The sequence below is a fragment of the Marmota marmota genome, unplaced genomic scaffold (genome assembly GCF_001458135.2).
Source record: "Marmota marmota marmota unplaced genomic scaffold, marMar, whole genome shotgun sequence".
NCBI classification, from domain to species: domain Eukaryota; kingdom Metazoa; phylum Chordata; class Mammalia; order Rodentia; family Sciuridae; genus Marmota; species Marmota marmota.
Window position 1 is genome coordinate 4,984,328 of NW_026000068.1, and position 27,573 is coordinate 5,011,900.

Sequence of the window (27,573 nt, forward strand, 5' to 3'; positions counted from 1 at the left end):
CGCCCGCAGGCTCCCCACCGCAGCACCAGTTCCATCCCGGCCGCCGGAAACGCGAGAACAAGGCCAGCACCTACGGCCTCAACTACCTGCTGTCGGGCAGCCGCGCGGCCGCTCTGAGCGGAGGGGGCGGCCCGGGGGCTCAGGCGCCGCGGCCCGGCACGCCGTGGAAGAGCCGCGCGTACAGCCCCGGCATCCAGGGGTGAGTGCGGCCGCCGCGCTGCGTTTCCGGGATGGGGTTGAAGGCCAAGGCCCTGCAGTGCTCTAAAGGCTTTTTAGATTCCCTTAGGAAGGAGTGGCCTGCCGGCCCGGGGCTGTCAGTGCTGGAAAGGGGCTGACTCCTGTGGTGCTGAAGTTTCACTCCTCTGCCCCCAACAGTGGAAGGGGTAACTGGCACTTTTCTCATTCCTCTTCCCAGCAGGAAAGTTAGGGACCCTTTGTCCAAGTGGGGCTAGATAGGTTTGGCGTTTCAAGTGAGTTCAATGTTTTAGTATTGCCAGGAACTCGAGTCAAATTGAAGGTAAATACTTAATTTTTTTTTTTTTCTCTTTTGAGAAAGCTCTTTTAAAGGATGAGGCTTTTGTACTGATGCAGTTTAGCCAAAAGTGACTTTAGAAGTGTTTTGGGTAGGTATGGTGGTGAGATGAAGTTGCAAGTTATGTTTTAATTCTGTGCAGAAATTAACATAAAGAGTATCATCTGAAGCATTTAAATGCTGGCTACTGGTGAAAAAAAAAAAGTAAAGAAAAAAAAATGACTTGCTCTGCATACTTCTTCTTTGGAAGATGCTGTCTTTATTTTGAACACCTCACGTCAGCCCAAGAGGGCCTTGAAAGGTCTCTGCAAGTTCAGTGCACCTAAAAACAGCAAGGTGTGGAACAGATCTAAATGAGGGGTACCTGGGCTGGACTCCTCCCAGGTGAAGTTGTTCAGGTGTGATGCTGTTCACCCAGCCACTTTGCCTTGTTTTACTTTCCCGGATTTCTAGAAACAAAATATTTGTACATACAGTTTTGTGTCTGTGTTTCAATACTTAATTGTGAGCTTTGCTGTAACAGTTTCTGCTAATTTAAAATGACCCAAGGATTTCTCAGGGTGTTAGGGTTGTTAGGGATAGTAGAGCCTTATACAAGACACTCATAAATTCTAGGCTCTGGGATTCTTTCTTAAAATGTTTCTTCTTACAACTCAGTGTATTTCCCACTTGGAGTATGTTGGAAACACGAGTAGATACTACTTTAAAGGGTGGTGTATGCTACATAGTAATAGCTTCACATTCTGCAAATTGTTTCACCTGGTTTGGGCTAGAAATGTTACTTTCTTAAAATTCCTGAAGCTTGAGCATGCACTTTAGACCAAAGTGGGAGCCCAGTCTTCTCTGCCTATGCTCCTTCACTTCCGTGTCTTAGAACTCTGAGTATAGTGGTCGTGGCAGGCTCTTCTTGCTGAGGGCAGTAAACCTAGGGTCTCATGTTGGGGGCCTTTGGGTTTCCAGCCTATTACACAACAGGGTGAATGCCATGTGTCTTTGAAGTAGAAAGTGTTGGAAGACATTGTCTTTGGTTGAAGAGCATGTTTTGGTCCCTTACGGTGTTGCACATATGTCCTTTACAAGCATTGGTGGCATCATGTCATTGTGTGTATCGCCCATGCTCTTGGAGTTTTCTTACTGGTAACCTGTAGGCTTCTAGGTGTGTGTGTGTGGTATTGTTGCTTTCATTGGATGATGAGCCATGTTGGCCAGGTGCCATGCTAAGATCTGGTGTTTGTGACACCCAGCCTTATGATCTTGAACCCCAAACTGGGCCCTCTTCTGAGTGCCCCCTGCCTAGTGCACATCAGCACTGGCTGTCCGGCTTTTGCAGATCTGGCTTCTCTCAACCCTGTTGCCCCCCACATCCAGTCATTGATCAGATGCTGTCTCTTTGGCTTCACTCTCTCTCCATACCTCATCCTCTTTGCCTTCCAGCCACTGTGGTGGAGACTTCCCAAGCAACCCATGGCTGATGTCTTCCATGCACCAGGCTTGGGCTCTTTCCCCACACTGCCAGTGGGTTGAGATACTCTGTCAGCTGGTGTGATCAGGTTCCCTAACCTCCCAGTCCTCTACTGAAACCTCTTTCTACCCTCACTCCCAGGCTAAATACCAAGGTCTGAAGCTCAGCGATCTACTTTCCCTGCTACCCAGCTTGCCAGCTCAGTTCAGAGGCAACATGGTGTAGGGTTTAAGAGTGGGCTCTAAAGCCAGCAGGAGGGCTGGTTTGATTCCCACCTAGGTTGATGTGCTATGAAGCTATGAATCCTCCTTTCTCCTTTGCCTGGGGATTCTTCTTTTCCTGTCTCTGATGGTATGTGCCACGTCCACAGTAGGAATTTTGGAGGTGAATACACTTTCTACCATGTCTGCCTAGAGGAGAAGCCTGCCAGCACTGCATGCCAGGTGCCGAGGAGGGTGGGGTACTCTCCACTAGATTGCCTGCTCCAGGCGCCTTTCAGAAGGAACAGGAGAGGAAGTAGTAAATCAAAGCAGTGGTGGGGCCCAGCCTGTGGTCAGAGGAAAGGAGGTAGCACTAGCAATTGTTTCCGTATGGCCTGTTGGTCTTAAGTGAAACAACCTGTGGTGTCAAGATAAAGCCATGTCTGGTACTTGGCCCTGGGCAAGACCAGTACCAGGTCTTCCCTTGTTGCTTAGAAAGGAAAAAAAGTGATGTCAGGGTGTGTCTAGCTGTCAAACAGAGAAGGACCTTGTTGATGAGGAGCTGTGTAGAGTTTCTTTGGTTCCAGGGTATGCATTTCTGGAAAGACAGTGTCTACAGTTCAAGAAAGGAGAAGCCATGGCCTGTGGTAGGAGTCTGAGTAGCACTACTTGGCCCATGTGGGTCTTGGTCTGGTGGCCCACATAGCAACCTGCTCCATTCATCCTTTGCTTGGGAGGAGTTTTATGCCTTGGAAACTTTGCTTGTTGACTGGGCTTGTGAGACTGCCAGATTGCTTTCAGTCTCTACTAGGGTGAAGGAGCCGGTGAGAAGACAGGGATTAGTGCAGTTACGTCTCCAGTGGAGAAAGGGTGGTCCTGGTTTAGGAGTTGGCCATTGCCTCTGGTTGTTATCCCATTTCTCTTTGAACACTCAAGAGTCTTTGTTTTGGGAATTAGGTGCATAGTGCAAGACATGCCAGCTTTTTGATTTTCTGGTCTGGAGACATGAAAGGAGTGTGGACTCCAGTCTCTGACTGCTGCCACTTTTGTGCAGTGCTTTTAGCTATTACTTCTTTGCACTGGTCAGTCCCAATAACTTTAGAAGCCTCAGGTTAGTGGTAAAGAAATGTTCTCCATAAGTGAGGTGAGAGAGTGGCCTTCAGATACCTGGCTTCTTCCTCACTAAAAGGTTGCAAAGCCCCATGAAGGTTGCGGGTGGATGACCCAGCAGACACCTATGGATCAGCACCCTGACCGGCTGCACTTCAGTTTGGCATCTGAAGGCTGTGCTTACTCAGATGGGCAGTGGTTGTACATAGCGTCCTGTGCAGGTCCCTTGACAGTAGTTGGTCTTTTAACATCTCCTGTACTCCTAACACAAGTTCTGTTCCTTGTCTGAAGTCTGTGAGAAGCTGACCAGTGTTGACATGTATTAGATGTGCCTCCAGGCCCTGGCTGGCTCCTTCCAGCTCCTTGCATGCCCCCTTGGCTCTGTTCTCCTGAGGGAGTCAGTACAAGGTGAGGCAACTGGAATCCCTCTTTTGCCTCCATAACTGTAACCTGACTTTACAGGATGTCCAGTAGAGCCGTGGAACCTCTCGCGGAACATCCCTGGGAGGCCTGAGTGGGAGGCAAGGTGAAGGCCTGGCAAGGCCTGCTGTCAGCACTCCAATTACCTTTTTCCTCTTCTCTGTCTTCCTGTGAACATCATGGGACACGCTGACGGGTGAGCTTATTGTGAGATCTGCCTCCAAGGCTCTCAATGGCACAAGTGGATCTTGCTTTCTGGGTTCCATTCTCGGAGGCCTTAAAGGTAGATTGTTGGAGTGGAAGCGAGAATGACCCCACTCCACAAATGTTTTCTGCCACATGGATCACTTACAAAGTCAGCTTCCCCCAGATCCTGCCCATTTCATAATAGCATCGTTTATTCCTTCCCATCGTGCAGTGGCCATTCTCCACAAAATGCAGGCTGCTGCCTGGCATAGAGCTGAGGAAATTCCTGCTGGAGAACTGCTTAAACCCCATGCCCAGTCACTGATGAGCCAGGACCCACATAGGACAGCTGATGCTGGAGAAGGTGCTGCCCACCGGGGTGCTACAGACCCTCTCTTGGGAAAAGGAAGGTTAGAGTTGTCCGTAGGGTGGTCCTCTGGAAAAATGAGACTCCTCAAAGTTTTTGAAAAAAATGGCTTCATACTCATGCTGTGCAAGTGAGAGCAGATCCTGTTCATCTTACTGCTGGGAGCGTTCAATGAAAAACCAATGCTATTTCTTTTAATAGGAATAACACATGGTTGTGACTTATTATTTAAAAAAAATAATTTTTAGGTTAATATTTTAGAAAAAAAAAAGTTTTTTATAATGTTAAGATTTGTATTTTAATGTAAGCTCCCAGAATTTGGTTACTGTTTAATATACCTTCCTGGTTCTCATCCTAGCTGGATTCATGCAAGTGGCTGGCAGGAGGAGCGATAATTGTCCACCTTGGTGGAAAATAAAAACATTGTGTTCATTGGTTAGGTCTTATGGTTTGGGATCAGATCTTCTAGTTGTGCAGAAAAAAAAAGTGGGGGTATTGTAGTTAAAAATGCTCAAGTTTAGGCTGGGAACATAGCTCAGTTGGTAGAGTGCTTGCCTTATATGCACTAGGTCCTGGGTTCTAATCTCCAGCACCACCAAAAAAAAAAAAAGCTCAATTTCAGAAACTTAATTTTGATGGGACAGCCAGTCAGGCCACAGGTGGCGGTACCAGGGACAGAATTGGTCCCCAGGCTCACAGGAGACTGAAGCCACAATGTTGCTGAGACTTGCCCAGGACTGTGGTGCTGTGGCTGCTCTCCTCTGAAGCAGAGTTGGATGGGAAGCCATGCCTTGCAGAGGGCTTCTGTGAGGGCCAGGCTCTGAGACTGGGCGCCAGTGATCTAGGTAGGCAGTGATGTGTGCCCCAGACACCCTGTCTCCTCCCCCGGTGTTGAAATGCACAGTAATTCAGCATCTTGTTCTTGAGAGCTCTGTGCTGTACTAGTTTTCTGTTGCTGTGTAACAGTTCACCACAAACTCCAGCTTAGAGCAGCACTATTTTGTCTTAGTTAAATTGGGGTGGTGGACTCAGTTCTCTGCTCAGGCTTGTGAGGCTAAAGTCGGAGCATGGGCTGGTTGCTTTTTCATCTGGTTCTCAAGGTCCACTTAGTAGCATGTTCTTAGTATGGCAGAGTTCACTTTCTTGCAGTGGTAGTTCTAGGTCCCTGATTCTTTGCTAACTGCTAATTGGACCCTCCTCCAGTTTCAGGGCACCTGTATTCTTTGGCTCATGGCCTTCTCCATCTTCAAACCAGCAAGGTGCGTTGAATCTCTTAGGATGTCCCCTGCCAATGGGAGAAAGCCTTCTGCTTCTCAGGACTCACATGACTAGACGGGACCCGCCAAATACCCGCCTGCTGCAGCCACATACCAGTACAGTACGATCCTGGCATGACAGTCTCATTAGAGCCCCAGGTTCTGGGCATTATTAGGGTGCTGCCTGCTACAGGTGCAGATATCCTTGCCTGGAGACTCTGTCCTCTGGACACTGAGGAGGCTCTGCTTGTCTTGTCCAGCATTTCTGTCTCTTGACTGGACTCCAGTCTGTTGCGGTAACTTGTATATTGCTGGGCCTGTCCTCTAGCTTGATTGTCACCTCTGGAATTGGGCAACTGGAGTGACCATGAGAGCAATGAGAATGTTTCTGTGCCTCTTGTAGATACACTATTTTTTAAAATAAGTAATTTAAGAAGCATTTACAGGAGACCCATGTGACACTTGAAAACATTGTGATTGAAAAATCCTGTTCATGAGGTGTCCTGCGTCGGCCAGTTTAGGAAAGTTGTCATTCCTGTGCAGGGGGGTTGGTGTTTCACCTCATTGTAGATGTACAACAGTCCATCTTTGCTTTTCAGAAGAAGTGGGTAACACTTCGCCTGCAGCCCAGGATCCAGGGAATGGTGACTTGCTCGGGACCTCAGCACTGTGCTTCCTTCAGGAGGAGCAAGAAGACCCCTCACAGTTCTTTTCCTGTCCTTTCCTCAGCCCTTCCCCATATTTGTGTGTTCCACTTACAGAGTTCAGTATCCTTTTGAGAAAACAGACCACGGCTCTCCTGGGTCCCTTCGGCCTGCATTCTCTGCACGCGTACACACACACACCCCCCCCCCAGACCCACACCAGGCACTGGACACATGTCAAATGAAAGACAGGACCTGCCAACTCAGGAAAGTTGGTGAGGGATGGCAAATCTACATGGTATTAATAAACCAGATGCTGGGGAAAACTTTTGTCGTCTTACACATTTTAAAAGTTTGATTGTCAATTCTGAAGGGATTAAATGCATAATAATTAATTGCCTATAGCAATTTATTTGTGCTTGCCTTCCTGAAGAGAGATTATATTGGTGTTATGTCTTGCAGTATAGAATGCAAAACAGAAAGTATTCAGGAAAGTAGGTCTCTGTGCAGACTATCTCACAGCTGACAGGGTGGACTAGAAGGAAGCACTCTTAGGGTTCCCTTGGCTAGGAACGTCCTTGATTATCACAACACTTTTTTTTTTTTTTTTTTTTTTTGTGGGTTTGTGGTTTTTTCCTTTCCCAAGACAGTGGCTCTGCACAACCAGGCATTCTCTCCTGTGGTTTAAGATTGGTGATTGTCTAAGTGATAGCGTGTTGAGTGTAGGTAGTATCTATCTCTGCATGCTTAAAAGATCCCAGATTATCATTGTCTTTCTGGAATCCTGTTGATTTGAAGGAATGGCCAGGGTGCAGGAGTTTAAGGAAAATGGAAAGTTAAGTTATTTCAAATGGAAAGTAAAATGGATTTTGCCTCAAACCCATTCCCTGGTGTTGGGAAGCATGGCATGGCCTCCAGAGCCCGTGGTTGGCCCAGGACACACCTTCTGTAGTCTGAGTTTATTGGGTTCACCTCAGTTCTAACTTCTGAGCCTCCTTTTCCCCACCCAAGAAGCAGAGTCTAAGATGTCCACTTCACAGAGCGTCTCAAAGGAAGACCTAGAAGCGCTTTGTGAACTGCCAGGGGAAGGGTTAATGCCATTCCTTTCCTTCTTTCTCCTCTTCTCAAAGGAAGTTGAAACCCCAAATTAGGTGGTTCTTGTTGCCAGCAGGAAAAGCCTTTCACTTGGTCTTGGAAAATGCAGACAGCTTTCTCTTTTAGGCCAAAAGTTTTCTCTTGGAGAAACTAGAGACTAAAGTTCCAGTGTTGGAGAGGGGAGGAGGTGTAGGCACCGCCAGACTAAGGTGATGCTGTGGAAATTCTGGAAATCCTTCCTTGCACTGAGAGATATCTTTGATTTTTATAAACTTTAGCAGTGCAGTAGTGCTTGCTCTGCAGTATGTAAATAAGAACGGTCGCTCCCGGGGTCCTCGGGACTTGCTCAGGTGTGCACATGCTGTTGTGCAGCTGGTTCAGGGTACAGCTTGTTTCAGGTCGCCTGTGCTTGCTTTCTCTGCTAACAGGGGAAGGGCGAGTGGAGAGAAGTGCTGCTGTTTCTCTGGGCCCTCCAGCATGGTGTTCCATAGGTGGCGAAGGAAGACAGAGTGTGGGATGGGAGCATTCAGCTGGAAAAACACGGTACAGCAGTGCTTTGTGAAGAGGGCACGGTGGTGCTTGGACTGTCCAACACAGCAGCCACAGGCCCTACGTGGCTAGCCAGCACTTAAAGTATGACTAATGTGACCAAAGAACTGAATTTAAATTTTATTTAATTTCAGGAAAAATACATATGACCATACATTTGGACAGTGCTGAATTGGTGTGACTTTTAAGACTGTATTTGAAACATAGTGCTTGATTTGGTGACAGTTGTTGAAATAAATCACAACTCAAATGGCGGTAAAAAAAATGTGTTGCTCAGCAAGTCTCCACTTGGAAAGCTCTAGTAATTGTGTTTGAGTTTCCAATGAAAATCCTTTCAAAAGGCTATTTTAATAACACATGAAGCATAAAATAGGTTCAAAGGTGAAGTGTAATTTGGAAGAATTTTTTTTTTTTTGGTACAGAGGATTGAACCCCCAGGGGTATATAACCACTGAGCCATATCCCCAGCCCTTTTTTATATTTTTATTTAGAATCAGGATCTCACTGAGTTGCTTAGGGCCTAAGTTGCTGAGGCTTGCTTTGATCCTCCTGCCTCAGCCTTCCAAGCTGCTGGGATTACAGGTGTGCGTCACCACCCCTGTATACTTGGAAAAACTTTTAAGGCGCAGATTGTTGGCTTGTGCACAGTTACTGACAGTAGTCCAGGTGATCTTTTCTCCATCTGGACAGCTTCTTCAGTCACCAGCACCCAGTGCGTCAATACATGGGGCTCTTTGGGGCTGTTGCTCTGCTGGATTTTCCTTCATGAATTTGCAGATCATAACGGTGAGATGAGCAGTGTCACTCCCATTCTGCAGATAGAAAGCCTAGCCTAGACCGCCTAGTGTGATCTGGCAAAGAGTGCAGAATTGGTAATGTCAGCCCAGGACTTATGTCTAAGAACTCTGAAGAGTGTCAGGTGAAAGAAGTATGACCAGGACTGGGGATGACATTTATCTAGTCACTGGCATACCTGATAAGGTATCTTGGGTAAAAGGGCTTTTCCTGTTTCCTAGAGGGAGAGATCAGAGTCACAGGCCATGGCATAGTTCCTCTGGTGAGGATTCGTTGAAGGTCACCCAGTTAGGAAGGTGCTGGATCTGGAGAGGGGAGTGTGAGGAGAGTCCTCTGCTGCAGCGCACTGGACCCGAACTTTCTTCAGCTTTGCACAGTTGGCTTGAAGGAGGCAGTAGGGAGGGTGGGAGCCCGAGTGTTCTGAGCAGTTGCGTTCTGCACAGGTGGATCACCTGATGAGCTATTGACTTGCAGACTGTTGTTCTGTGCAAGGACTCTGGAAGATCTGAGGTGGGAATAGCAGTGGAGTGCACATCAGACCCCCAGGCAGGGGGCGTGACCTGCATCCCACAGACCTCTACAGCAGCTCCTGCTAGAGAGAGGTTAATCCTCAGGAGGTGGAAGCATTTTGGCCAAGGGCACCTAGAAATAGAACTGGGGACCACATGCAGGCCCTTAGTAGGGATAGCCGGGTTCCTCTCCACTGCCTCCCAGAAAGGGAGCTGAACTTGGTGAATTGGCAGAGATGGGAACTGTAGGACAGTACTGTAAAGATGTCTATTTTGGTAATGGACATCTTTAATGTTAAGCAACATGGATTTTCAAAAAGAGGAGAACAGGTAGGAGATGATAACCTGGAATATAAAAGAAGATACTTTGCATGGTCTGTGAAATTCAAGGAAATTCTAAAGTATAGCCATGAGTTACTCCATAAAAGAAGGCAAAAGGTGATCTGCCTAGAGTTCATGTTCCATCAAAGCCTGACTTGCAGGATACTGATGTATACACTGAAGTACAGTCAGGATGGACAGAAAGAAATGCTGAGACACTAAAGAATGGAAATTTGAGATAACTGTCAAGTGAGGTGAAGCCTTGGAATGAACTCAGGCTTGGGGAATTGTTAAGGATAAAAGGGGTCTTTCAGGAGCAATTTTAGAGTAAAACCATAGAAATTGAAAGGTCTGTGATGGGGCTGGGGTTATGGCTTAGTGGTAGAGCGCTTGCCTAGCATGTGTGAGGCACTGGGTTCAATCCTCAGCACCACATAAAAATATATAAATAAAATAAAAATATTGTGTCCATCTACAACTAAAAAATTAAAAAAGAAAAAAGAAAGGTCTGTGGTTGAGGAAGGTAACTTACTGTTCACAGACCTCCTTTACTAGGTGGGTGCTGCTGCTTTTCCCCTGTTCCCATCTGGCTGTGACGTTCAAAACTAGCTACAGTAGTGACCATTGCTGGCCTTCCTGAGTCTGTTCCCACACCGTGGGCCAGGCTCTGTTCTTGCTCCTTTATGTGGCCTCTCCTGAGGCCTCCCTGGATTCTCCCTGGAGAGAGTCTGGTGCACACTTCCAAAACAGAAATTGAGGCTTAGAAGCTAAGCAGAGGGCTCACTGGGGTCACAGCTGGTATGTGCAGAGGCAGTGTTGGAGCCCAGTCACTCTGAGTCATCGCCCATCATCTTAAGTCACTGGAAATGCATAGCAGAAAGGGAATTGTCCAAAGAGGTAAGACTATAGGAAGAAGACAGTTACACTGAATTCCAGTTTCTGGGTCCAGAAAAGTGACGCTGACTTCTAAGGAGGAATTGCAGATTCTCATGAAGCTCTACCTAGCCTAGTCCCTGAAGTGGTCAGGTGCCCTGGAGGCAGACAGCTAGTGCCCTCATTTCCCCCAAAAGGAGTCTGAGAGTAGATTTGTACAGACCAGACGGGAGGACCTGGCACTGTCTCCTGTTGGTGAGAGTGGCTACTTTACAAGGCTGGTGACAACACTGCTGTGTGACACTGTCGCTTATGTTGCTAATCACTTTAGAGATTATTTCTAAGAGTGCTTTATGCTAATTTATAAACAATAACATTGCTTTTATAAAACTGATTTTTTATTTTTTAAATCTCACCACCCAGAAATAACCAACGTACAATTAGGTGACTCCGGTTTTAGATCCCTCTTTCTCAACTTATGTGCCTCTCAATCCATAGACACATGAAAAAATAGGCACAGAAAAACTTTCATTAAAATCATGTTGTCTTTATTTAAAATTTGGTAAATTATTAATTTTGCTTAAAAGTGAGAGATGTACAACCTCAGATGGAAATACTAGTTTCTAAGAGGTATTGCTGAGACTAAGAACATGAAACATGGTAGAGATATTAGGTGGCTAAGTGCAAAAAAGTCATTTTCATGAAACATTGATTTGCCTGCCACTTTGCAGTTTGTAGAAATCAGATCTTTATGAATATATAAACCTCCCAATTTGTATTACATTATTTATGTAATAATGGCACATTTAATTTATACATAATAATGTACACATTGCCATTATTTTTAAGCATTTGTATTTTGTTCTCTAGTTATACTCACTAATATTTATTGCCCTGAGTTCCAAGTCCTTTTCTCAGAACTTTACTGTGGGTTTATTAAATCCCCATAGTAGTCCTTGTGGTGTACCAGGATGCCCCTGTTCCACATGAGGGGATCCAGGCACAGAGTGTCTGAGGGTCTTGCAAGGTTGGTGGCTGAAAAGCAGCAGGGCGCACGCTGACCAGGCAGTCCAGGCCTCCCTCCTTGGTGCGTCTTGGTCCTGTGTGCAGACTGGTGCTGGCCTGTAGGACTCCCAGGGCTTCTGGAGGTCTCCGCCTTCTCACTAGTTCTCAAGGCTGGTGCTGCCCCTTTGTGCCTGCTCGCCTGTTCCACTCAGCTTTGTAGGGCCTCGTTTTCCCTGTGAAGCATCACAGTGTTCCCAGCTGTGACGTGGTGAGTTGCTCTGCCGTGATCCTGGCATCTTGTCCTTGTCCTGAGCCAGCCCTGTGCTTCTTTGCTCCATCTGCACATAGAAGCCACTGCCAGTGCCGCTTTGTTGTGTGTGCTGAATGGCCAGGGTTTGAAGGAAGAGCCGGTGGGGCTGCATTCCCTGAAGTCCGCTGTACCTCGCCACCAGTTGAATGGCCTCCGTGGCCCTGAGCCATGTGTGCTGCCCTCATTTCTGGCTTACAGTTGTGGCCGGTGACTGATGGCTACTGTCTGGACCACACCTCCATCTGCATGTGGTCCTCTGGAGAGTGTAGTCTGCTCAGACCCTACTGGTGAGCCTTTGTTGTAGGAGGCAGACCTCCTGGAGTCCTGCTGCCTTGTTGCTGTGGTCACCATTTGTGGGTGGGAACACCTGGATGGCTGCCATCACTTGCTTGACTGCTTGCCCTGTCTTCTGTTACTGGGTGCAGTAGCTTCTTGTGGCCTCTTCCTCTGCCTGTCTCCTTTCTAGCTTGTTGACCCCCCCCACACACACACATCTTTCTGCAGCACCAGGCACTGTACTGGTTTCTTTCTGACTCTCAAGTCTTTTTTTTTCCTGCATGGTCACTAGTTCTACTGTGTGTAGGGCTCTGACCCCTCTCCTGCTCCCTCCCTCCTACTATGGCACATTTCTGTGGTGTGGTTGCCAGTATTTACCATGCGGTGCTGTGTGGTGCCGTGCTGTGCCCTGCCCGTGGGTACAGTATGTTCTTAGGAAGCCCCTCTACCATACTTGGAACTTCCTCTTTTTGCCCAGGCTGCAGGCCTGAAAGTCCGGCCGTGTTTTGGGCTGTCTTTGGCCTGCTGGCGCTGTGTGGTGGAGAGCGGAGGTTGGAGTGGGCGGTGGGCTTCCCTCATTGGGGTCTGGACTGTGTGTCCTGAATAATTTCGACTTTCTGATGGCTCATTTCTCTTGGTCAAGTCTTGTCTTTTGTGGAACTGGGTTTTCTCGACTGCCTTGTGGCCTCCTGTTTGCCCTATAGTCAGTGCACTGGGGGCAGGGGCTCACTCTGAACTCTAACATTAGCTCAGGCATTTGCCTGCTGTAGGCTGGGCTGCTCCCTCTCTTTCTGGTCTCACTTGGGGTCCTTGTCCCACTATACTTGTCTGGCTGCTTCTCCTTCCTACCCAGCCTTAACACCAGCTCCTGGGAGGCTGTCCCTGGCCACTCATCCTGAAGTAGTCTTGCTCATGGCTGTGTGCCACCAGGCTAAATTTATACATGTGTCTTTTGGGTATATTTTGATTATTCACTTGTCTTTCCCTCTCCTTGTCGAGAGCAGGGCCTGGCGTGGCTCTGTCTTGCTCCTGCTCTGCCGGCTCTCAGGGCAGAGCCTGCAACGTGGTAGGTTTGCAGTGAGAGAGCCGCTTCTGCTTTCTCAACTTTAGAACTGAGGTAAGTGTGTGCGCCCATTAGGTTCTCGTCTATTAACTGTTGAACCTGCCCGGTAGCAGGTTTTTTTTTTCTTTTTCTTTTTCTTTCTGTCATTTGGCGGGGCCCCAGAAGGTTGAGTGCTGGCGAAGAAGGCAGGTGCTGCTGCTGCCCCTGTCCAGGGTCGCATGCCGGCTGTGTGGCTGAGGCCAGTTAGCGTGCAGAATGGATGGCCGTGGTGGTTACTGGGGTCACACAGAGTGACGTGTATCATACAGTGAATGCCTGGGCAGAGAGGCAGATGGCAGCTAGGAATAGTAGTGTGGTATCACTGCTAGTGAACGGGAGCATTTCTTTCCATGGGTCTGAATGCGTCCTGGAGTCCTTCCTGTCTGGTCCAGATGCAGTGCCTCTGGTGAGAACCCTGGGACCTCTGGAGCTTGTTGGCTGTACTGCCCGGGGCAGGTGCTCCCTTAGCACACAGTTGTCCTGGTGCTCAGCTTCCACATTGGCACAGTTTTCCTGGGATTGTGGGGTAGCTTTCAGGAGTCTGGATTTGCAGATGGGGTGGGATGGGTGCTGCTGTCTCAGGTGGTTTCTAAAACTGGTGACTTGGGGTGGCATCTATTCTTTGATCTTTGTGATAGGTGAGTGTGGATTAATAAAGCTGAAGTGCTGGTACTTGTTCTGGTTGCTATAAAAGCAATAATAAACTCACTGAGAAAAATTTGGAAAATACAAAGTAGCTATTCATGATTTTGCTATAATTCACATTTGAGCATATTTGTTTTCATTATTTTCAATGTTGCTTTAATTATGTAACGAGTGTTTCATTTTGTATTTGTTAGAATCTAATTCTGGAGGAGAGTTTTGACCAGTATTTCTCCTGTCATGGACAAGCTCTTTCACACAATTAAAAAATATTGTATAATGCTACATTGTTTACTGAGTAATTGGAGGATTATATTTATACTTTTCCCTCTTGGTTAGAGTACCACAGTGACCTCTTGTTTCTGTGTCTGGTCACTTCCTGGGTGTGGGCCGGGTTGGATAAGGGTTCAAATTGAAGAGCTGCTCAACTCTGCCCTCAAGTCCTGGCTCTGTAGTCTCAGGCCAGTCCACCACCTGTCTAGTGAGTCCTGATTTAACTTTCTCATCTGTAAAATGGAGACACTATTATCTGCTTCAGGAACTGTTTGGGAGATCTGAGGAATACTGGTGAGGTAGCTGTGGTATACCCAGAATACTGAGTTTGGGGATTCCTGCCTTTTATTACACATTTTTGTTCCAAACAGTAACCCTCACTTATCTTTCATCCAGAGTAAGGATGTCTGGAAGGATAACAGGGAGGAAAGCTGTTTCCATTTCAAAACTGATCTCGCTGCCTGAGCTACCAAGCTGGGCTTGGGGACTGTGGCTTCCAGATACTTCTGCAGTTTCACAGTGGTGGGGGGTTCCTTCAGAACAGCCCAGAGTGGTCTGCAGTGGTTAGTGGTTGTAATGTGACTGTGCTGTAAGACTGGCCGGCCAGCCAGGGAAGCCAGAAGGTGAGGCTCTGTGACAGCCCCTCTGGGCCTCTTTGATTCCCAGCTGCTCCCCTGGCTGCCAGCGTTTGCAGAGTCTGCAGGTCCCCAGCTGTGAGTTCTCACAGACAGTGTGTTAGGAGACGACCCCCTCAAGCTTGTGGGGGGCTTTGCTCTCAGTTGGTCCAGTCTGTGCTAAGCAAGGTGGGGTGCCCATCCCTGGGTTTGCCACCTCTGTGCCTGAGACTCAGTGCTTCTTAGGCTTGTGATAGAGTGACTAGAAATGGTTTTTAGTAGTGGGACATGGGTACCCTGGGTTGGTGGATTGCTGGTGTTGGCTTCGTCTTGGTGTCAACAGAGTTCTCTTTGTAGATCTCTTCATTGGTACAGGGCTTAGCCAGCGTGTGGACTCCCATGTTAAATACTTCCTCCATGGCTTTACTCCTCTAAGCTGCTTCTTGTACCTAAGATCTAGCTCTCTCTTCTGAGGGGAGGAAAGGCTTGTTGTGGTTTGTGCTCCACTGAGTGGCCCCAGGGCCTTTGCTTGAAATTTGCAGTGTGGTTGGTTTTGCTCTGCTAGGGGAGATGAGTGTTGGTGTTTCCCATGCTGCACAAAGGTATCTCTGTTCACCAGACTAGGCTCTGAAAGGCTCTTGGATGTCCACCTGCTGCAGTGTCCATGTGACTGACCCCAGAAGGAAATCTGAAAGGGAAGATGAGAGAAGGCTTCTTTTCCCTGGAAGCTGAGCTTGTGTGGACCAGAGTCCCACATTGACTTCAGAGCAGTGGAGCCCTTCTGTCCTGGTGTGTTGTTGGCCTTGACCTATCTAACCTATCACTTGAGCAGACTCGGCTGCCCCAGGGAGTGTACTGCATGGACGACGCACCTCTCAGTCCAGCTGCTGCTCCTGCTGCTCTCCAGGGCTGTGCCTCTCTGGTGCCCAGCCGTCAGCCCTCCTCCTACGCGAACTCTCCTGGGGCCTTGACTGCTCTCCATTCATATTTGAAAACACCCACAGCTTCATTCAGAGCTCTGTGTGCAGGGAAGCCGGGGCAGGCTCTGACAGCAGTGGTGGGTGCCCTAGAAACACTGATGGTTCTCATTTAACGTGTCAGTCTATTTTCTTTCACTTATTCTGAGCCTAGATTTAAAAAAAAAAAAAAAAAAATCACGTTCAGAGCCCGCTTCAAGATTTACTAATTTGTGCAGATACTAGTTGCCTTATAACATAGTTAAAGATAAGTAAAAATGCTTTCTAATTAGCCCATTAATTGCATCAGTAAAGGGATGCTTTGAAGAGGATCATCACCCCTCTGATTAGTAGAAGCAATTCAGTCATTCCCTTGTGGGTGTTGGGACTTATCATTTGCTAAGCAACCTGCGCTTTCCAGACCTTGTCCGTGCAACAGAGCAGGTTTGGAGGTGTCGTTTTACTCTGATTGCATCAAAGCATGTCATAACATCTATAAAACTGCTGTAGTTAAGGCCTCGTAGTTTTACTGAGCCATTGTTTTCTGGCAAAATGCAGGCAGCAACCTTGTGGAGTTGGAGTGAAGGAGCCCAGATTTCTGAGAAGGCTTTTGAAGGAAGAGTGAGAAGAGGGAGAGAGGGAATAAAGTAATGGTTGACAAGGGTTTCCAGCATTTTCAGTTGCATTTTACATCATAAAAGGAGGACTGGGAACTGAGGTCAGGTACAATTTATAAAATCACCTTTCCCCCAGGACCTGGAATTCACAGGAGTCACTGGCTGTTCAGTGTAAGCCAAGGCAGGTGAATAGGTAGCAGCAGGACCGTGGACCCAGGGGTGCTGGAGCCTCGGTGAGCTGGGAGCTACAGCGCGGCCTTCGGGGGCACCTGCTCCTGGCTGTGGGTTTAGGGCTGACGTGTCTGTGGCCACACTGGAGGATGGTGCGCCTTTCTTTCTGACCTTTCTTTTCCCTTAAGGAAATGTTGAGTGAATCCTGACCTTTGACCAGTAGTTTGCTTAGAGAACCCCTTGGGATGCGGAATTTCAGGAGCTGCCCCAGTGAGCAGAGCCACATGTGTCCCCATGCAGGATGCTCCACTCACCATCTGGGTGTCCTTCCGCCATGTTCTCTCCATAGCCATTTAATCTCAGTTGTCCTTCCTGGGGCTGTGGGCTCTGGTCTGTCCCCTGTTTCTCTGCATGCTGACTTAACCACGGCGCAGCTGCCAGCCAGTCTTTATTGGGTCGAATACAGAGAAGTCACCTTTGAACAAGGTGCACATTGTGCTTGGTCTGAGTGGAGGTCAGAGCCACAGGGGCTGGGAGTTGGGCACAAGCCAGCTTAGCCCAGGGCAGAATGTGTTCTTCCCTGTGCGGGTAGTGGGCGAAGGATGCTGCCCCACCACTCCCATCACTCCACATCTGTGGCTGAACCAACCAGTCATCCTTGGCTTTGATTCAGACCTGGACAGTTGGGAACCACTTAATTCAAGCAGCTCAGCTTCTGCAGGTGAAGGTCATCCTGGGATGGTCGTCTGTTTTCGTCAATAGCTGTATTATCTGTTAAGTGATTTAGTTTAGTTCTCTGTGGTCCTTCCTTTGCTCTTAAAATAGCACAGTGATTTGGGCTTCCTCAGTACGAATGGTGAGCGTGCACTTGATACCGAGACATCAGAGGCTATCAATCTTGCTTTTGGGTACTAGAAACAGAAATTTGTGAAACTTATTAACATTGTGAAAAGTCAGTTATTACCTCTTGAATGGGTTTGGACCCTTAAGGAAGTGATTGTAAATGAGAGCTATCTTTTTTGTTGGTTTGTTTTTCAATTTTTAGTACAAAATTATACTGGAAAATAATGTTTTTGTATTGTTCTCTATAGTTTCATGATAAAAACTAAAATTCACCCAAAACCTCTGGTCTCATCATTTCCATCCTTAAAATAACCAGACTGTGAAGCGCTGGGCTCGCTCCACTGTGAGGTGTCTGCAGGCTTCCTGCAGAGGAGTCTCCAAGCTCACCTGGTCTGTGTGGGCAGGGCTGTTGCTGGAGCTCAGGATTCACTTCTCCAGGATGAGCCATCAGAATCTTGCTGCCTTATGTGTCCATTGCTTGCAGGGTTCCTTTTCTACACGACAGAAACCCCAAACTGAAGACAAAACCTAGGACTCCACAGGAAGCTCCAGCCCACTGCAAAGCAGCATAGCTCTGCTCCTGGTGGGTGCGCGGCCCATGTGTTCTCCCTGCAGCATCTGCAGCTGGCCTGCAGCTTGGTGCCTCTCGGAGAAGGCATCCGTGTGGCACAGAACCTTCCTGGGTCATTCGCCAGAGCTGGGGGATGTCAGGCCACAGTGTATGGAGATGAGGTTAACGCAGTAAACACCAGGGCTCCAGTGCACCTTCCTGCCCCACTTACCTCACTCCACATCTGGCTGTCTTTCTCAGGGCTACCCGGGTGCCCCCATTCCTGGAGCCCCAACCATCAGTCGGTGCTCCACAACTCAGGAGAGAGGAAAGGGCAGGCATGAGTGACTTAGGAAGTCCTCCCAGGGGCTCCACCGGGGGCTCCACCAGGGCCTCCACCAGGCTCCCTGGCCCCTGAGGCTGTGGAGGAGGCGGTCAGCCTAGGCCCTCTTTCTTGGTGCTGCTGTCTGCCACAGAAAGCTTCTCCTTGGGAGCAGCCTGGCTGCAGATCTGGAGGCCAGCAGTGTCCTCCAGATCTTGATTTTGAGACTGAATGTCAGTGAGCTGAACTGAGCTTGAACTCCAGGAAGTCTTGATGCCTGCATTGTCTGCAGATAGGAGGCCTGGTGTGGTTTCATGCCGATGTCACCTCACTGAAATTCCCTGGGGCTTTTGTTAGTGGGAAGAAGAAGCAAAAGATTAAAACTTTTCATTAACAGAGTTCTGTGGACCATCTTGGAGAATGGAACCTGTGCGTATTTCCAGTATTGAGAGGCGTAGCCTGGTAAAAGTGCACTTGTTGCCTGGCTGGTGGCACCTCACTATGGAAGTGGCTGGCTCTGTGTGTTCCACATCCGTGGAGTCAGGCAACTGCAGATTGAGAGCATTCAGAAGATCGTGTGTCTACTGAGCGTGGATGGACGTGTGTTTGCGGTCTTAGCAGTGTTTGTGTGGTGCTGTGAGCACCTGGGAGGATGTATGTGGGCACATGCAGGCACCACACCATTCTATATAAGCCACTTGGGCCGCCATGGGCTTTGGTGTCGTGGGTTCTGCAGCCAGGCCCTGACAGATACTGAGGGACAGCACAGTGTCATGCCCTTGTGTGTAGTTTTCCTAAAAACTACTGGTCATGTCGGTATAGAGTAAAATAATTCCCAGCATTTTATTTTGTGGTTCTGGGGATGGAAACCAGGAGCACTCTTCCACTGAACTACATCCCCAGGCCTTTATTTGTTTATTTTTTATTTTGAGACAGGGACTAAGTTGCTGAGATAGGCCTTGAATTTGTGATTCTTCTGCCTCAGCCTCCCAAATTGCTGGGATTACATGAGCATGCCTCCTGCCTGGGTAATTTCCCATATTTTATTTAGTACTGGTCACATTTTTATAAAAGGATTCTTGGCTGTGTGGGTCTCCTGTTGACAAGTCAAGTCGTCCTGTGGAGGGATAGAAGGAACTTCCATCATGATAGTTCATTGCAAGCAGCATAGAGCAGCAGCGACAAGGCCACACGGGAGATCTGGTGGCAGAGCCTGGTGGCTCCATCCACATGCATACTTCATTGCACAACTGCAGCCCGTCACTGTCTGGGCACTGGTGCAAGCCCCTCCTGCTGGAGGTTGCCTCCCGGTGCTGGTGGACCCAGCCTGTCAGCTTGTGCTTGCAAGGAAGCGAGGGCCTGGGGAGGGATCTGGCGGCACGGGCAGAGGTGTAGTTTTGTTCGATTGCTCCGGTTCCATGCTGCTTCTCTACTGTGCCACTGGTCCACCTGGGTCTCCACCCAGCAACCCTCCAGGTTTCACAAAGAACGGGAGCCTGAGGCAGCCAGAGAGCTCTTCAGACTTTCCAATCCCTTCTCTGTCTTGGCTGCCAGCATAAGTCATACTCCCCAGTCCTTGGTGTCCCAGTAAACAGGGTCTGAGTCCTCTTGCCTGGCTCCCTCATCCTACAGACAACACGAGGCAGGCCCCCAGTGTTGTCCATTCTATTCTGAGAACACCAAACAAATATTCTTGGCTCTGCCTCATATTCATCACAACAGTCGCTAACGTCTAGGCTTCATTTATTGCAGATTTCAAAAAGGTGTGGAGATTGTCATATCTTATTGGGAGGACACAACGCTTGAAGTCAGGTGGCCTCTGTTCCTCTGGGCACATGGGCAGGCTGGGTCTTGCTGTCACACAAGTGCTAGGCCACCTGTTCTTGGCCCAGCAAGCAAGCAGACATCTGATCAAACACACCCAGTGCAGCATCAATCGTGTCATGTCTGCTGTGGAGGGTAGCAGGTGTCAGTCACCTTGCGCACTTCCCTCTCCCGAGTGTCAGGGATGGGGATGATGGTGGGGGCTGCGTCTGAGGATGCCTGGGCAGCACGGAGGAGAGACTGTATGACATTGTTGTGATTTCAGACACAACTTAAAAGAAGGTTGATAGCACATTCTGCTCCGCAGGTGGAGACCTGGAGGGGTGCTTTGGCCTGTTGGGGTGCCCTGTTTACTGGCTGTTTTGATGCGGTAAATCCCTGGGGTATGGATAGAATTTAGCACATTGGACTCGGGGCCAGGTGTTTGATTGTTTTCAGCCTGTGTCTTTACTAACATGCCTCTAGGTTCCTTAGTCCTGTGGTCCTTAGCATGGGGCTGAAAGGCACAGGAGAGAGGTGCCTGTTGATGGCCCTGGTTGTGCTATTCTCATGGAGAGCCCAGGGCTGCCTCCCTGCTGAGCTCTGCAGCAACAGTGAGTCTGAAGTTGAAGGGCACCCCACCAGATACCTTGCTGACAGAGATGGCGGCCTGCAGCTCCTCCAGCTATGGCTGTTGACCTTCTGGCTGGGCATAGCTGTCCTGCCTACATTTCTAAATGGCAGGAATTAGGAACACTTTCAATTGAGGTGGCACTGCTTTTGTGGAGTATGCCATGGAGGAGGAAGACCAGGGCCTACTGTGTGGTTGGTACTCAGTAGCTGTGAGAAGATGGAAGCTCTACTCTGAGAGTTTACAGTTTGACATATAATTTGGAAAACATGGTTTAATGTTGTATGAGTTCTACCTTTCTGGATTTATTAAAAATGGCTTGTGGCTTTGCATCGAGAATGTGCCTGGGTGAGGGTTTCTTTCCTTTTTTTTTTTTTTTTAAAGTTAAATGAGATGGAATCGGGTCTCAGGATGGCCTGACACTATGGCCCTGCAGTGAAGAAGGGCCTCCAGTATTTGCACTCCTCCTCATGGAGTAGGCCTGACCAGCCTGTAAGCTTCCTTTGGGGTCTTTGGAGGGATGACTTCAAAGGGTGTTTTCAGGGGTGGAGGATACTTGGGTGAGAGACAGTTGAAATTAACCTTGAATAAGCATCAGACTGTGAAATAAGGTGATGTCAGTCAGTTGCCTGTCTAGCTTGGCTTAATAGGTTCTGTCAAAAACTATTCCTTGCTCTGTGCAGACTGTTTTTCTAGCTGTGGAGCTGACCACATTTTATTTTTGTCTTTTACTATTTGCTTTGTTAATCAAACAGAAGCAGGTGGATTTGATTTGCTGTAAGTCCTCAGATTGGATTGCTTTGCCTCTTCCCATCTCTAATTAGTCTCTTAAAGTTGAAAAGGTCGATAGTCCTGTCTTCCTGCCAGCTTGCCCCTTACCTTACTCCACAGGCTGGTGCCATCCACCGCGGGGCTGGCTCCTTGAAGTCCACTGTGGAGGTGCGAGGTGGTCCTCGAATCTCACTTCTCATGGTGTGGAGCTGGCTACTCCCGCTGGGTTGTCTCCTCCTCACTCAAGCCTGAGGAGCAAATGCTGGGTGTGCGTTAGACCACGTGCTTGCCACCTCCAGTGTCTGCTGCTCTGTGACGGGAGGTGATGTATCAACACACGACTCAGCAGAGTGTCGCAGGCTCTGGCAAACCTTGTCTGCTGTGATGGGCTCAAGGGCTCCCAGGGACACATGTCCTGTTCTTCTCTCAGGCCTTCGATGCTCCTTAGTGTGAGGCACCTAGGGAGATGCTGATGGGGCCTGGGGCTGGGTTCCCACCTTTGGCCATCTCCTGTGCTGCCCTGCATACCTTGTAAGCCTCTTTCATTTTTTGTATATGTCATTCTTTCATTTTTAATGTAAAGTCGTTAACATTTTTTTTTTAATGTATCTTTTAAAGGCCAATTGGAAATGTATTGATATTTGGTATTGACCCAATTCCCGTGTGCTAAGTTGTGGTATTGAATCATTCAGTGTAATTTCATCCACCAGAGTTTCACTTCATTAGATTTTCAGGGGAGGAAAGAAACAGGGTTGTGACCAGAAATATGTGTTCATGCCATACTGATGTAATGCAATGGGAAACATTTGAGTGTAATTCTAACTCTAGGATGTTTTCTCTTTTATTCACCAGACTTCATGAGGAAATAATTGACTTTTATAACTTCATGTCCCCTTGTCCTGAAGAAGCAGCCATGAGAAGGGAGGTGGTGAAGCGGATCGAAACTGTAGTCAAAGACCTCTGGCCAACGGCTGATGTGGGTATCTTGGGTGTCACACAGCACATTCAGGTCCGCCGCAGCTGTTCCTGTCAGCTGGCTGCACAGACCGGGGTTTCTCACAGCCAGGTGGCCCTCCAGGCTGTCCGGGGAGGGTGCGTTTCACTGCTCCTGCTCCAGCGCCAGCCCTCTGCTCTGCAGCTCGCTGGTGCACACACAGGACCCCTGGCCTGAGGGATTGTTTTCTTAAACTGTGTGAAGGCTGTTCTTGCATTAAATTCACCTAGAGGCTGGAGAGCTTATCCCCTTCCCCGACCCAGCCTCTGTCCCACCAACGTGAAGGCATGTGGCGCAGTTTGTGACCACTGCAAGTATTTCCTCACCTGTTGCTTTCCCGTGAACGTCCAGGTGTTGATTAAGGGAAGATTGTGGGTGATGGGAGAGCTTGTGCCCCTGACCAGGTTGCTGATGACCCTCAGGCCTCCTGTTTTGACCGTCAGCCTGGCCTACCAATGACCTGACCTGCACAGGGAAGGGTGACCGTCTGCTGGTCGGAGCCCTGCTGCCAAGCTGCATACATGCTTAGTGGGCAAGGGAGCATCTCTTTTAAAGCAATACAATTGCTTAAATAAGGCTGTAAGCTTCAGTGCCCTAGAACAGAGCCCTGCCCGGTACTGTAACTGTAGCTTTGAGAAATTACTGGAAGGTTGGAAACAGGCTTTGGGAAGTCCGCATCTGTGAGATGATATATATATATAACGGGTTTTGTTTTGTTTTTTCCGAGGACCATAGTGATTTCATCTCTTTAATATTGAATCCTAAAAATATTTCTGGGGCTGGTCTTTAATACAAAGACATAAGGAATTTTCTTGTTGGTTGTAGGATTTTCACTTATTCACTCTCCTCAATTTCCAAGGTGGCTTTACTATTTACCAAGAGGATAGTGAGGCCTTTTGGGAAGTCTGCCTACTGAATTGTGGTGCCTGTTTTAACAGAGCCCCACTTTCTTTCAGGTGCAGATATTTGGCAGCTTTAGCACAGGTCTCTACCTTCCAACAAGGTGAGTAGCAGATCGCACTGCACAGGTTAGTGTTCGTGCTTCTGGGGGCAGATGGTGTGCACATGAAGGCCGAAACACGGTTCCTGGTGGTCAATTGAAGTCTAAAAATGACAGCCAAAGGAAAAGTTTGAAGGCCCAAGGAGAAAATGGACAGAAAGTAAAATTTGATTTCCTCTTACACTTAATGTGTTGGGGAACAAAAATGCTGGATGTGAGAAGCAGAAGAAAAATGAGAGGTTTTAGTCCATTTTCTGCTGCTGTTACAAAATCCCAGAGACGGAGAATAAGTTATAATCAACAGGTTCATTTGCTTTTGATTGTGGAGGCTGTGGAGTCTGAGCTCCAGAGGCCGTATCTGCAAGCACCATCTCTGTGCATCATCACGTGGGGTGGGGGGCAGACCGCTTCACACGGCAACCCTTAATCCACTCCTGAAGGCCCTGCCTCAGCACAGGCAGGTTTCCCGTCCCATGACAGCGTAGGTTCTGGAGGGACTGCAGGGACGTTCAAGGCACAGCAGGGACTATGGGAGTAAACAGTGGAGAATGTTCTGCTGATGGTTTGGGGGGATGTTTTTGAAATACTGCTTTATGAAGTGGTAATGAAGGACTGGGTGTGTAGCTCAGTATAGAGCAGCGTACCTGGCAGGCAGAAGGCCCTGTGTTTGACCCCCAGCACCAGTAAATAAATAAGTAAGTAAATAAATAAAGTCTTAAGAAACAAAATTCTACTTAATATTTTTTGAGGATTTTTTTTTATGATAGAAAAATGTAAAGTTCACATTATTTTCAGTGTCTTCTCATTAAGGACTCATGATATTTAAATAAATTTCTTGTGATTGTTTCTGTTACCCATGGCTGGTTAGCATCTGCAGGCTGAGAGGCTGTGATGGCATAATTTTGGGGTTGGTGTTGGCAGGGACAGTGGGGTACTGAGCAGATCCAGGGCACTCAGAGATCCCTGGGCCAGGAAGCATGGTCCGGTGTGGGCAGCCCAGGAGTGGGTGCTGGGAAGTATGGGCACAGTGTGGCTTGGAGGGAGTTTTCTTTGTAACCCCCTGGGTAACTTGGTGCTGTTGGGAAAAGCTTTCTATCCTCTGCTCTCCATCGTGACACATAGTCGTAAGCTGTGCCGCACGTTCCCAAGGGAGGTGCGTGTCATGGGATTGTGTCGTGGCTCAAGGGAGGCGTGGTTGATATGTGCTTTCTCATCTGCCCAGTGACATAGATCTGGTGGTCTTTGGAAAATGGGAACGCCCTCCTTTACAGCTGTTGGAACAAGCCCTGCGGAAGCACAATGTGGCTGAGCCGTGTTCCATCAAAGTCCTTGACAAAGCTACAGTGAGTATATGGGCTCTGCCTGGGGGGAGCCTCCTCCTCTGGTTCCCTGAATGACTAACCCATGCTGTGTTTTCCATAGTTCTCTATTTCTGGAGTAAATGTGATTACTATGTTCATGGTTATTAGCTGAGAAAAGGTTTAGTGACAGTCTGAACTGCGGAAATTTGTGAATCTTCAGACTGAATACATCCCTTGTGAGTGTGGATAAGAAAAGGAGAGACATGTCTACAGAGGGAACACCACACTGGGTGCCGCCCATTTTGGAGTGTATATTTCAGTGATCACGCTGACATTTATGATTGACTTGGAAGAGATTGCCGTCTGCTAATTTATATTCCAGAAAGTAAACTTCCTGTACTTTTTGCTGCTAACACTGCATGTGGAAAGCCTCTTGCCCTGGGGAGAAACTGGAATGGAGACTGCTTCCCATGTGCGCTTGTTCAAGAATAGCAGTTCAACATGGAAGCAGCTTAGGGCCTGGAGGGCACTCACCTGTGATGTGACAGTCATCAGCTGAGCTGAGCTGTGCTGTGCACAGGCATTTCAGTCTTGAGCTGGAGCGTCCACTCATTCTCAGTGTGGTGATGTCCCACAGCGCTGGCAGATTGTCAGAGTTAAGGCTGGGTCAAGGTACTCCACTTCCCTCCAGCGTCTGCTCTGTCAGATGTTTTCCCTGGGCACGAGAGGGAGTTTAAATAAAAACCAGGTGAACATCTTGATGCATTTTTACTCTGTGCATGCCATATCACTAGCATCTGAAGACAGGCAGTGCTTTGAGTCGTTGTTGTAATAATTTCTCTGTCCCAGTGGCCCTGCTGCTATAGCAGATTGGTTACTGAGTACCTTTCTCTGTGCTGTCTGAGGGCCAGTTTCTGCTGTTGACTGGCAGCTCTTCTCTGCTGTATACCCTCCAATAAAGCCATCATGGGCAGGAGCCTATGGGTCAAGGCTCTATTTAAGGCACAGTCTATTTGGAACAAGCATCCAAACATCAGTACTGTAGAGTTACTGCTCATTGCCAGAAGTTGACTGTGTCTATTAACGTATTCAAAAACTCTCAGCAGAAGTGGGAGACCATCACCAGGCCTGTGGTGTGGCATCTCCTCGGGGTGTATTCATGTGGGTTTGGGCCTTCCCACCTGCCACCTCCTTCCATCAGACACCTGTTCTACTTGAGCTGCCCCCTCCCTTTTTTCTGTAAAGTCATCATCGATGGGGTGGAGAGTGGGATGCAGAGCAAGAGTGCCACTGTGTGACCATTAGATGCTGGGGCTTGTTATAGTTTTCAGGGACCACTGAGATTAAATCCTGACAAAGGCCTCTTTTCCTTTTAAAAACTGGTATTCATGATGTCTAAGCTCTTCTGGGGAATAAGAAAGGAAACTAAAACTTCTGTACAACTTTGGAGACATTTTGAAGCCTGACTATGGAGGATGTTGCATATTAGAGTATAGTTTTTAAAATTAAATCTTTACAGGTACCGATAATAAAACTCACAGATCAGGAGACTGAAGTTAAAGTCGACATCAGCTTTAACATGGAGACTGGTGTCCGGGCAGCAGAGTTCATCAAGAATTACATGAAGGTATTGTCATTGGCAGGGCACAATCCAGACAAGGGAGTCGAGGCCTGACACTGGGTGTCCTTATTCTTTCACATGTTAAAAACCTTCACCTGAATGTAGGCATCTTTACAATGTAGACCACACGCTGCAGCAATTTTCCTATAGATGCTCTGAAAGCATAGCTGTTTTTCAGATTTGCTTTTCTTACATCACCATTTCCTGAAATTGATTTTATTTTGGAGAGCTTGTTGAAGTGTGCTTTCCTGTTCCTGCAAAGTGATGTTGCCTGAGGTTGGTGTGCCACATTGACACATCTAATCCCAGGGTCCTTGGAGGTTGGAATAATCATGAGGAAGTTTAGAGTGACTCATTTTGGAGGCCCCAGTGCCCACGGGGTGAGGGCCTTCCCTGCTCCCCTTATGGCACAAACGTACTTAACCCCTCTGTGCCTGGAGCTCCTCAGGCAGGTCCCCCTCTGCCTTGGCATCACTGCCTGGGAAGGGTCTTCACTTGCAGATGCTCACAGCCCATTGGGAAATGTGTTCTTAGGTCCCTAAAATTGAGACCTATCAACTCACACTCTTGATGAGGATCAGTGGAACTTTGCTTTCTCTCATGAAATTTGCTGTCTGAAATTTCCTTAAAGGTATATCAACTAACCAAGTCGATCTTCTTCTTTGGAATTTCCAGAAGTATTCACTGCTGCCGTACTTGATCTTAGTGTTGAAGCAGTTCCTCCTGCAGAGGGACCTGAATGAAGTCTTCACAGGTGGAATCAGCTCGTACAGCCTGATTTTAATGGCCATCAGCTTTCTGCAGGTGCGTATGCGCTGTCCTTGAGAAGACGGTGGGAGGCAGGCTCTGAGGCTCTGACCAGTTGCTTCCTGAGTTATCCACAGGTCTGGCCTTCCCTTCCCAGTTCTGTTCTGATTTGAGGAGGAGATTTCTGGCTGTGGTACATCCCCTCAAGGTCAGCACTGCTTCCTGCCCCATGGCAGCTTGTTTCCTGGCTAACCCACTGTATGGGTACAGGGTGCTCTTCCAGATCCAAAGTCGAGTCACGTCAGTCCGAGCCCAGGAAAACACTCTCAGTCATCAGCATTAAGAAAGTGTTCATTCCTTTATTAAAAAAAAAAAAAAAAAAGTGTTTTCCATGGTACTCAAATGTGATTTATAATGAAAAAAAATGTCAGAATCAAGTCCAGTACCAATATCTAAAGAAAAAATATCTGGGGAAAAAAATTTGAGAGCAAGTCTTCTAGCATTAATGGAACATCAATTTTTTGCCTTTTTAATACATGGTCCTTATTTTGTTGAGTAACGAACGTGATAGAAAATATAATTATTAAAGCTCATGGATATGTCATAGGATTTATCTTTGATTTTTAATGCATGGCAGAGTCTTCATTAAAGCATTGATTGTTTCGCTTACAGTTTCTTGAGTGGGGGTTTCGTTCTTTTTTTAAA

The 27,573-nt window shown here is 47.9% G+C and overlaps 1 protein-coding gene across 3 annotated transcripts in view; it reads left to right on the forward strand.

Moving 5' to 3' along the window:
* The first annotated feature begins 6 nt into the window (after window positions 1-6).
* The window catches only part of Tent4a (terminal nucleotidyltransferase 4A), a 40,633-nt gene continuing 13,066 nt past the window's right edge, over window positions 7-27,573 (forward strand). The window contains exons 1-6 of one of the 3 annotated variants that reach the window (XM_015490446.2): window positions 7-199; window positions 22,058-22,181; window positions 23,156-23,202; window positions 24,422-24,542; window positions 26,020-26,127; window positions 26,797-26,925. In XM_015490446.2, coding sequence (XP_015345932.1) covers window positions 22,092-22,181; window positions 23,156-23,202; window positions 24,422-24,542; window positions 26,020-26,127; window positions 26,797-26,925 — 495 coding nt within the window. In that variant the 5' untranslated portion in view covers window positions 7-199; window positions 22,058-22,091. Of the gene's footprint in view, window positions 200-13,106; window positions 22,182-23,155; window positions 23,203-24,421; window positions 24,543-26,019; window positions 26,128-26,796; window positions 26,926-27,573 lie in introns of those variants that run through there. The other 2 variants (XM_015490447.2, XM_048813976.1) reach the window with 2 other exon arrangements.